We start from the raw sequence: 12,371 nt of genomic DNA, 5'->3' as shown, positions 1-12,371 counted from the left end.
TATGATTTGACCGGCTATTAGATGAAAAACTTTGTACATATCTCAATAAGACATTTCGTCTTGACTTGTATTATTGGATGGTCCCCAAGTGTAAACCCCACACCACCAAGGTACCCACTTTTCTCCTTTCTCCATCAATGACACAAAGACAAAGTATATCAAAACCCATCGAACTTACCATGGTTTTCTAACTCAAAATGACTAAACAACCCTCTCCTTTCATTCTCTAAATAAAGCTCACATGGGTCTCTCTCTCTCATTCATATTTTCAAATTAGTATCAACAAGAAGAAAAAAAAAAGAATGGCAAAAGCTATGGAGGTCTGGGTGGGAGAGATGAAAAAGATGGGTGAGAAGATAAACCGTAGAAACCCATTGATGCAAAAGAAGAAGAGTACATCTTCTGTTGTGTCTGAACAACAGCAAGGAGAAGAAGAAAGAAGGCTTAAACAAAAGGTAAGAGAGAAAGATGAAGCTGCAACCATGTCTGAGATCACTGTGTGTCTTCTCATGGACCGTTTTGTTCCATGGTGATACTCCAATTATTTTGAGATGGTGATGATGTGTATACATATCTAGATTTACATGTATATCTTTGTCTATAGAAGTTGTCATGTTCTTACATTTCCTTGTAAATTTATGAAAGCGATGTGTGTTTAAGAGCAATCATCTATTCTGTATTTCTGTTCAATCAAGAATGTTCAATTATTAGACCGGGAATCATCTGAAGATGGAACTTTCCATTCACTCTGAAAATATGAACAGTCATAGGACACACACCATTCTAAAAAATAACAAGAAATTATGACAATTATAGAGTTCTTTTTACACAAAACACTACATAATTATTTGCCTATCATATTTGATCATTTTGTTGTCGAACATATACAAATTACATAATTATCAATCAGATTCAAACGATATTTCCAATTTTTTTTTTTTTAAACCCGTATGAATTAACCTAAACAAACTAGAAGTCTAAAGTGATCATTTGTTCATTAAACATCGAAGAGAAATCTCCTCCAAGGCCCATCTTAATGAAGCCCGCCACTTCAGGCAGCCCATCTCTACATATTACGAGATTGATTAGCAGAGTTCGAGATCAAGGTAATATAATAAAAGTTTTTCTTGGTTTCATGAATTTGTCAAGTCATATTTTGTTTTTAAAATAAATAAAAAGATAAAAAATAAATAAAAAAAATACTAGTAGCTGCAAAAAAAAAAAATTTAACTTTGCCAAATTATCAATAAAACACTAAACTCTAAATCCTAAACACTAAATCCTAACTAATAATTGCTAAATAATCTAAACAATATTGCACATAATGATTTATTGTAACTAGTTGTAGAAATTATAGAAAACATATATTATGATTCAACAATTCTTTTTCAATGAAAATTAGGTATTTATAAACTATATCAAATAATTTTAATGTTTTTAATAAAAACTAATGGAATATATTTCCTATATAAGGAATTATATTTGTATATAATCCTTAATATCTGGCCCCATGCTAGTCACCTTTGTGATTTTATCTGGATATTGACATTCACTATAATAGCCTGATTTCACAGTATATTTTCTTGTATTCGTGAAAGACCATGCCATAGAATCCGATGAAATAACCGACTAACATGAATGCTTGCAATGATGGGTATATCCTCAGGATCCAACATGTGTTGTATCAAGTGCATATCTCACATTTTTGTCAGTGTAGCTATTAACTACTGTAAATTAATAATTGGTTTGGTTTCAGACAAGGGGTTAAGATCCGAGGGTCATCCCAAATTGAGATAGACTATTTTATTCCAACCCTTTTGATCTATCTAATACAATATACTGCCATCTGTAAAATGAGGAATATGATCTGGATGGGTCTAAGGGATGTATTCAACTAAAGTTTCAGATGATTTGTAAATGACAAATCCAGTGTTATTCAAATAAGAATTTTGAAAAATACTTTTAGATCCAGTGTTATTGAACTTGTCATTTTAACAAACACTCTGAAATCCACTGTTATTGAACAAAATTTAAGTTGGAGATTTTAGAATGCTTTAAATGTTTTTAGGGTGTTTGAGAGGGATTTCTTAGTTATAAAAATAAAAATCCAAATCTCATGGTTTTATATGAGATTCTAGAGTTATTTAACAAAAATCATACCAAATTCTAATATTCTCTTAAAATCATCTAAAAACTCACTAAAATCAAATCACTTCAAATTTCATTTTCCGAGAATATCTACTTTTGAAAACCATTGCAAAGAGAAAGGTTGGTTTTTCGATTATCCCCCAAAGTTTTTAGCCAAGAAGGCTGTTTAAATTTGTCTATATCCCTAAATCATGTACTCCCATATGTTTATCGCAACATAGTTTGTTCCATGACATCCAATTCATCCCCTGTTTTTTTTTTCGAGCTTCATCTGAATTGGGAAATCACACTTGTAAGTTTCCTTGTAAATGTCCTCGACAATCTAAAAAGACATTACATGGTTTGGCATTGTCATTGCCACCGATTTTATTCCTTTCCACTTTTTGATAAATATTTCGATGACCATCCCTTTACCAAATTGTGCATTATATCCTTGAGAAACCAAAAATTTAGGTTTTTGGTTCTTAAGCTCTCAAGAATTCCCAAATTTAATATCATTCCACCTGTGATGTCAATCTCTAAGAGCTCTTTTAAATTCTCTTTACTCGACTCATTCACTCTATGTTGAGATATTAGTGTGATGATTTAGCAAAAATTATTTGTTATCCGAATACCGCTTCATAGTTCCAAAGAATTGTTAGAATAACTTGACATTCCTATGTTGAGACTTAAACAAACTATTATATGCAGAAAAAGTTGATGTGATATTGATGGACTCACTCTTGATATCCTCACACATGTCAATAATTTTAGGTATCAAAATCTATATATTCATTAAAAGGTTGTATTTCTAAATTAATTTGTTTGGTTGTAATTTTGAAAAATTGTTACTTGATAATATTATTTTTATTTAAACATTCATTACAATTTTATAATATATTTATGATTAAAAAAGTTTGTAGGTCAGCGTTCTACTTCATTTACTACTTTTAACATATAATAAGTTATTATCAAATAGAAAGAATAATAACAAAAAAGTACATTGTTTTTTTTTTCAATTTGAATTGGAGTAATGCTATCTTAAAATATTCCATATGAGTTATCACACATAACATTTTGTACTTCATGCAATTGATTGTTTTATTAGTTTTGGTTATACAGTTTTTAGATTTAGATTTTTGGTTTTTGGTTTGGCTGTATTTTTTTAGTTTTTCAAAAAATAACTAATAACTAATTTTAAAAGAATACAACAAAAAAATAGGAATAAAATATTTATAAGCTATCACTACATTTATAAAAATATTCTAGTCACATAAAAATAAAAAATACATTAACATATATTTACCTATTATATTTTAAAGTATATTATACTCAAATATAAATCATAAAATTTCTATAAATAATTTTGAAATGGTTTGTAAAATTTTCTTATTATAAATTATTTTAATTAAAAAATTCGAATTGGAATTTTTTTTCTTTTTCAAAATTAATATAAAAATGTGTTAATAAAATTTTATTTTTATAATTTTATTTATTTTTATGTGTCTAAGGGCATCTCAAACCTTCTCCATTTTCTATTCCAAATATCATTTTGTAGTAAAATTTTCTTCAACCCCACTCTATTTTCAACTCTAAAATGAGGTAATTATGGCTAGGGTTACTCCATTTATGGAGTAATCTTACTCATTACTCAATTTTGGAGCTGAACTTTTTATTTATTTATGAAATAGTGTCTTAAGTCTTTAATGTTTTTACTTCAATAATATTTAAAGATGATACAATAACATGAAAGGAAATAGAATATTCCAGAAAGGATTATTTAATAATTTTACATAAAGATGCATAAAATAATTAAAAGAAAAAACAAAACAATCATAAAGAATATAAAATAAAGATAACATAAAATAAGTGATTTAATAATCCTGCAAATCGCGTCTGGATCCGTTAAGATCGGTAAAGTATTGTCCAAACGGAGAAAAAATGAGAAGGAGCTTGTTGATCTTGTGATTCAGCATTTCGCTTTGATGTTATTTGTACTTGCTGAGCTTGAATATACACAAGGACATTAAGAATATCAAAGATAAAGAAGCTCATTTTTCATTATGAAATTCATTAGTTGATCATTTGTGGGGAAAATATTCTAATGCTCGTTATTGAACCAAAATATATATTCTCCTTTTATGATTTATTGTACTTTTTAACAATAAATGTTTAATTTAAAAAAAAATATAGTTGAAGAAATTTTCGTAAACATAAAATAGTTGGAGTTAATTGGTAAAGTTTTATAAGTATAAGATATTATTAACAATTATTAATAAAATAAAAATAGTATCATTTTGAAATATTATGTTTGGACTAACAAAGTGGAGTAATACATAGGAGTAAAACCTAACTTCATTTTGGTGTTGCACTATTTTAGAGTAGAAAATAGAGAAATACATTGAAGATGCTATAATAATTATTAAAATTATTAAATAAATTTATTTGTAGAAATTAATAACAAATAGTTTATAATCAATTAATATAGTATATAATCTCTTAATTTATTCTACAGATAACAAAAAAAAGTTAATTATTTTACATTATTGTTAAATGTTATTTTACGCACAAAAATTTGTATGGAGATTTTATATTTATAAAAATATTATTTATTTAATTATTAGTTTATTAAAATGGAGCACTCTATGAAAAGAAAAGAAAAGAAAAGAAAATTCGTTGTTTATAAAATATCACAAAATTTGGTAAGTCTCCATGTATGAGTTTTCTTCATTTTGTAACCTTTTGTTGTTTAAAACTCTTACTTTTTCTCAATTTAAAACTTTTCAACCTCTTTCCAATCGCGTTTAACTTGAAAACACCAAACTTTATATCAGTTTCTCATTTTTGTCTTATGTGTCTCTCACTAATTTATCTTGTTTTTGCAGGTTCTCATCTTTCACTCTTTTAAAGGTAGATCTATAAATTTTGGATATGTATTTTTTTGTGTTCTATAAAGGTGGATCTATCTCATCTTCCACTCATTTCGAACGTTTTTGAATATGCATGCTTTTCAGATGTGAGTCAGACTTTAGAAAAATTCTGACGGAGTCTTCTCCCATATAAGGTGGAGTCCAAGCTTATATTTATAAAAGAATGATCTATAACTCCATATATAATAGTTTTGTTTATGATATGTTTTGTGAACTGTATGTGTACTCTTTAGTTGTGAATTATTTTCTAAATTTGAATAAATGTTAATGAAAATAATTTGGTAAATATGTTCATGTGTACAATATTATCTTGCCAAAAGTATTTGATATTATGGAAGTTATTGATACAACTTCAATAAGAAATCACAATAAAATTAGTCAAATCTATTAAACCTAAGTGAGAAGATTTACAAGAAAACTTAGTAAAATTAAAAAAAAAAATCAAACATTACATAAGTTCAAACATATAACATTTTCACTAGAAGTCTTCTGGAAAGTCTTTGGAATACTCGGAACACTTCTCAGAAGACTTTTTGGAAGACTTAAATTTTAAGAGGAAAATTAAATGTAAGCAGAAAACTTAAATTTTAAATAAAAATTAAAATTTTAAATCTCATCAAAGTTAAAAAAGTATGTCTTATGATCTAAGAATACACATTAAACCAAATGACTTGATATTCTTGAAGTTACTTAACCCCTTTGAAAGTAAAAAACATATCTTGAAGTTAAAAATAAAAGTTTTACAAAAACTAACATAGTAGACTTCCCCAGAAGACTTATCTTATTAGGTAGAAACATTAATAAACATGGATGTTGGTAACATCATAATTATCTCCAATTAAGTTATCAATTTCATTCAGTTGTCCTAATATTGATTAATATACATGAATTAACAAGAAAATATTGAAAAGTCTTAATAATTTTTGAAAAAAACGAAACTTTATTAATCATTGACTTATACGACTTCCACAAAAGTCTTCTTTGAGAAGACTTCCACGGTAGAAGACTTATAGGAAGTCTACCATATATGTCATTTTTGCAATTGCAAATTTACAAAAAATGCTTCCAGGGAAGTTTTCCACCGACAGTTGAGAGGACTTCCACCGATTGTTGAGAAGACTTCTCAGGACTCTTCCGACATAAGAATTCTGTAGAAAGTCAAATTTAGGACACAATTTGGTCAATTGCAAAACTAAAATTTTTTTATGAGAAGACTTCCAGGGAAGTCTACTCGTTTTTTTTTGTTGACAAAGAAAAGTTGAAAGACTTCCAAAAAAGTTGAAAGACTTCCAGAGAAGTCTTCTCTAAGTCTTCTCTAAAAAACACATAGAAAGACAATTGTAAAACTAACATATGCATTGACCAGATAACTTCCACATAAGTCTTCTTTACGAAACAGATCTGAAAAAAATTCAAAGATCATTCTTTGATCCGGTGAGGTTCATGCATGTTTAGCTTCTCCAAACACACATAACTTTTTATTGAAAATTATCCACTCGTTCTTGACCAATAATTATTAACTTGAATAACTCTATTAAGCTTAAAAATTTTGAAATAAAAAGCTGGGATTTTGGGATGAAATAAGAGATGAAGTGAAAAGGAAATGGTTTGTGTGTGTAAGAAATATGAAGATGTAGATGTTGATTTTTGGTGAATTTAGAGCTTGAAATTGGTTGTTCATGGTCGCTGGTGTATTGATGAAAATGACAATGTTGTAAATAAAAGAGGAATATGAGGATGATTGAGTAAAACATGTATTTTCGAAAGTAAAAAAATAATAATGGCATTTTCAGGAATAATCCGAACTTATGGGGTGAATATGACAAATGAAAGTTCTGAAAAATCATGGTTTGTTTTGCATTTGGCTTTTTGTTTAGGTCATTTTTGCAAAAATCCCCTTGTTTTTTTCATTAACTGATTAAAATTTGGAAAACTAATCAGAAATTTATTTTTTTAAATTTATTTTTTAAAAGTCGTGATTGGTAAATAAAATAGTTTTAGAAAAACTAAAACTAAAATCTAAATCTTGATCGGGTAAAAAATAGTTTTTGGAATAATTAAAACCACAAATTATTTCAAAAACAGAAACAGTCTACACCTAAAATGTAGTTGTTATATTTCTATTGATAATTTCTGTTTTTATTTTATTTAACATTTTAGAATATAATCGATAATTATTTTAAATACATATTTTATTTAGGTATTATTTATATTTTGTGTGTTTTATATGAATATGTAGTAAACATATGGATGAAAGAAACTGAAAAAGATCTTGGGTAATACTTACATTATTAAGATTTTTAAAAATAATTGAAAATATCGAGGAAATTTCCAACTTAAAAGTAACATAATTTTCAATACAAAATTTTATCATAATTTAAAATCTTCTTTTATACCATGTTTTGTATTGTTTACATAGTTACAACCATCACCTTTAAGTTTTTTTGGAAACTCGCTAGGCGTTACTTGTACGCTCAGGTTGGATTTAACACCTAATGAAAAAAGCAGAGTTTGATCCATGATTAGTGGCGATTATTTTTAGCTGGTTTTCAATTTTCTAATACACCTATATATAATTAGTAATTTATATACGTTGAAATAGTCATCCGACTTTCTCTATATCCTCTGACCTCTCTCCCCGCTTTCAAATCGGTTTAGTGTAGCTCTGACGTTCAGACAGCGCGTGAGGGCGCATTTCGGCACCAGAGGCTGTCTCAGTCTCTCGTTTGCTCTTTGCTTTGTCGTAGACGGCACCGGAGGCTGTCCGTTTTCAACGCAATTGTGTGCTTGGAGATCTCGCCGGTATTCGTTTCTACGCGTAGAGGTGCGGTGCCAATGTAGTTCTACTGGGTCATGGACTACAAGAAAACATAAGTTTAATGAGGGCGGTTTTCCTCGTGAGTTCGTCGTAAAAGAGGCTTTACGAGGAATTAGCGAGGAAACACGTTTCGTCGTTACTCGTTCGTCGTAACACATATTTCCTCGCCAATTCGTCGTAAATTAGCGAGGAAAATATTTCGTCGTAAAGACGAAGTAATCATTTCGTCGTAAAGACCACGTAAATATTCCACGTAAATATTCCACGTAAGGAGATCGCTAGATTTCCTCGTAAATACCTCGAAATGTGTTCCTCGTAAACTACACGTAAATGCGTAGAAATATTTTCCTCGTAAAGTACACGTAACAACCACGGAAGTATTTCCTCGTAAAGTACTCGTTTATCTTTCCTCGTCATATCCTCGTAAAAGTTTCCTCGTAAAATACTCGTTTATTTTTTCTCGTCATTTCCTCGTAAAGTTTCCACGTAAATAGGTCGTAAATTAGTTACGAATTTACTTCGTAATTTTATTTTACAGAATTTAAAAATATAATTAAAATTTTTTAATTTATTAATAAAATTAAATTTTTTTTAAAAAATCAATACCAAATATTTTATATATAAATAAGTTTTGAATTTATAATTCAACAACCGAAAAAAAAAACTAAGAGTCGTTCATCGCCCGGTAGAATTCATCACTCATCCTCTCTACATCCGCCTCGAGATGTGTGTCGGATGATGACTCGCCTGGAATGGGATTTTGTCGTCGCAAGTTCCTCAACAAGGACTCTCATTCCGGATTTGTGGCCGCTACAATGTCCAAGAAGCCCTCGAGTCCACCCATACGAGCTGTGAACGCAGATCGCGTCGAGTCCATCTCATTACGCAGCTGAGCGGACTCTCTACGCAGCTGCTCGGACTCTCTATGCAGCGCAGTGACTTCATCTTCCCGTGTCTGAGCATAAGACGATGTCGCTCTCGGAACATCATTGACGGAACCAATCCCCAACGTACGTCCCTTTTTTTTAGGGACAACCTTAAAAACAAAAAAAATAAATATTGTTAGTAAAAATTTAAAGTTAAATTAAATGAATAATAAAAAAAATTAAATTTTTAAAAAATTTACCTCCTCGTAAATCTTATCCACTTCATGTGAGGATAAGGTGACGGGTAATCCTTCGGTGGACTGCTGGGTCAGCTGGGTCTGGCGGTCGTCAACCTGAGCAACCAAGTCGTTGAAGATTTGCTCGGACTTGCCATCTAAAAATTGGCCCGCCTTATTCTTGTGGGTTCTCTCGTAAAGTTGTATAAGCCAAAAAATATTTAAGAAAGTTAGAATATACATATATATATATATATATATATATATATACTAAAAATTTAATTAAATAAAATATTTAATTACCATTTCCAAACGGACACCGGCGTGGGGTTTTTGGCCCGTAGAGTGAAGCATCGACATGTGGCCGTGCTCATCTACCGTGTTACGGGAGGCAGAGCAAGACTGGGCGATTTTGATGGACTCAGGATCCCGCCAATAACGGATGATGCCATCCCACACATCCGTGGTGAGCTCAGCGGGTTTGCCACGCTCATACCCCTTCACGATCCAGTCACCCTTCCAGTTGGAGAACGTGTCCAACAAGCGAACTTTCACCTTCGCGTAAAACTGTTTCCTCACCCTCTCAGTGACCCCCATGGACCAATGATATTTTTTCTGCAAAAAAAAATTAAATTAATAATTAGTTAAAAAAATATATATAAATCATGAAAAAGTAAAAGTACATATAATTAATTAAAAGTAACTTACAGCGTAAATTTTGAACCACATCTTTCTGACGTAGATCGGCGTCTTTCTCCAGTTCGGATGTGGCATGGAGAAGTAACCTTTGATAGTGTCAGTTACGTCTGATGCAACACAATTGTCAACCCCAAACCTGAAAAAACAAATTTAAAGTATAAATTATTTATTAATGTTATAAAAGAATTGAAAAAAAATTGAAAAAAAAATAATGTAACATACCACAAAGTTCCGTCCAGTCGGTCGGGGTCTATGACTGGTAAACCTTCTCTGTCTGGCTGACAGAGAAGGACCTCGACAGTGTACTGCGAGTAAGGAGCACTCGGAGGCACCATCAAATAGGGATGAATCTCGGCGGGCATCGGAGGAGGCACATGAGGAGGCATCGTCGGAGGAGCCATCGGAAGAGACACATGAAGTGCACTAGAAGAAGGCGACCGAGAGACTCTCTGAGAAGACTGGGTCTCGGGGACTGTTTCCGGATCCGAAGAACCGGGAGCTGAAGAAGACGGGTCTAAACGACTACCAGGCTCACCGAACATCTCTCTATAATGGGGAGTAAGTCTGTTTTTTCGAATCGTCTGGAATTTTTTTTTTAATTTTTAAAATTAATATCAACAGTAATTAACAAATTCTATAAACCTATCTAAATTCCCTACACTAACCACCTAATCAACACTAATTAACATAAAATCCGTAAACCCATCTAAATTCCATACACTAACCACCTAATCTATCATAAACTAATCAAATTAGAGAGGAATTAGAGAGAATTACCATTGCTACGAAATAGAGAGGAAGTGGAGAGGAATTTGAGACGAAATAAAGAGTGAGCGCTCGGGAGTATATATAAGAGATTACATGTCCTCGTAATTTCCTCGTAAAGTTACGAGGAATTACAAAGGCTCGCGTTTTACAATACGAGGAAATAGCGAGGCCCGCGTTTTACTATACGAGGAAATAGCGAGGCCTGCGTTTTCAGATTACGAGGTCTTTACGATGATTTTGCCTTACGTGGAATTAACGAGTCCTCCCTTTACGAGGAATTAGAGAGGCCCGCTTTTCTATAAATACCCACAAGTTTCCTTCTCAAATCACACACAAACTCACAAATCACACACTATCACAAATCACACACTATCTCAAATCACACACAATCTCAAATTAGAAAGATTTGAAAAAAAAGAGAGGAGAAGAAAGATATTGGAACACATGTGGGCTAGACTTACGTAGGTCTCGCCACATGTGATTCCAATATCTTTCTTCTCTTCTCTTTTTTTTTTCAAGTTTTTATTCTACGAGGAATTACCAAGGCACGTGTTTTCCAATTACGAGGTATTTACGACGATTTCCTCTTACGTGAAATTACCGAGCACCGCGTTCTTTATTTTTTTATTTCGTCGTTATTTCCTCGTTAGCATACGAGTTGTTTACGATGATTTCTGCTTACGTGGAATTAACGAGTCCCGCGTTCTTTATTTTTTGGATTTGTTGTAAGTTCCTTGTTAGTATACGAGTAAATAACGAGGATTATGTTTAAATCCCTAAAATCCGAAACCCAAAACCCCAAACCCCATCTTTCTTATCTTCTACTTCATATATTCCAAACCCCAAACCCATCTTCCCTTTAACCTCAATCTATTCTTTAACCTCAATTTATTCTTTCCATTCCAAACCCCAAATTCTAAAACCACAATTCCTTAACTTATAATCTCAATATATCTTATTTCTAAAACAAACACCCATTACCGTACATAAAATCAAATACATCAATCGGATACATCAACATTCTCGTCATCACTAGAAACATCATCATTTTCATTAAACTCGTCTTCAACAGCTTCGTCTGTGGCATCGTCTGTAAGATCTTCGTACTCGTGATTATACGGATCAATGAGAAGGATGTCATCAATTTCTTGTTCAGGTTCCTCGACTTCATTTATCTGTTCATCTTGCAATGGTGGTTCTTCTCCACTGATGATTCGTCCTCGAGGTGTAACTTTGATCACGGCTAACCAATTTATACCTAAATCTCTCATCCGAGGGTATGGAAGGAAGCTAACTTGGTCTGCTTGTGAAGCTAAGATGAAAGGCTCGAATTTGTTGTATCTTCGTCCACCGTTGACATCAACTACACCGAATTTGTTAAACCGAACACCTCTGTTGACGACGGGGTCGAACCATTCACATTTGAAGAGGACGCATTTCAGCTTCAATATCCCTGGGAATTCGACTTCAATAAACTCCGTCAAGATCCCGTAGAAATCTTTTTCCCCTTTCACACATATTCCATAGTTACTGGTTGTCCGCTGTCTACCATATTCATATGTGTGAAAAGTATAGCCTCGTGTGAAATACATCTGTGATGTGGTGACCTTTACAAGTGGAGATTGAATTACTTCGTGTAACCACTTAGGATAATCTGCATCGTCGTCATAATCAACCTGCAAAAATAAAGAGAACGTTGAAATACGAATCATGTATGAAAAAGAGTTTGAGTTAATACATGATTCTTCAACCACTTAATAAAGTGTTGATCTTTCCTTTTGTCTACGTCACTTGTAAATATACCTGGAAATGTTTCTTCGACTTGAGAAATAAATAGGTTGTAAAATCACATTTTATATTAATTAATCTTTCGCAATTATATACTTATATGTGTTTAGAAGTGTCCATATATGTTACCTTTCAAAAT

At 31.7% G+C, this 12,371-nt stretch overlaps 1 protein-coding gene across 1 annotated transcript; it reads left to right on the top strand.

Moving 5' to 3' along the window:
* Positions 1 to 248: 248 nt before the first annotated feature.
* LOC106449348 lies at positions 249 to 707 on the top strand. The gene has a single exon (XM_013891120.3). The coding sequence runs from the start codon at positions 303 to 305 to the stop codon at positions 531 to 533; it is 231 nt and encodes a 76-aa protein (XP_013746574.1). The 5' UTR covers positions 249 to 302; the 3' UTR covers positions 534 to 707.
* The last annotated feature ends 11,664 nt before the right edge of the window (positions 708 to 12,371 follow it).

This window comes from Brassica napus, chromosome C7, assembly GCF_020379485.1.
Source record: "Brassica napus cultivar Da-Ae chromosome C7, Da-Ae, whole genome shotgun sequence".
Taxonomy (NCBI): domain Eukaryota; kingdom Viridiplantae; phylum Streptophyta; class Magnoliopsida; order Brassicales; family Brassicaceae; genus Brassica; species Brassica napus.
This window is presented reverse-complemented; position numbering and strand designations above follow the sequence as displayed.

Bases quoted from the DNA above. Each gene is read 5' to 3' on its own strand.
- LOC106449348 (XM_013891120.3), top strand. From the start codon at position 303: ATGGCAAAAGCTATGGAGGTCTGGGTGGGAGAGATGAAAAAGATGGGT.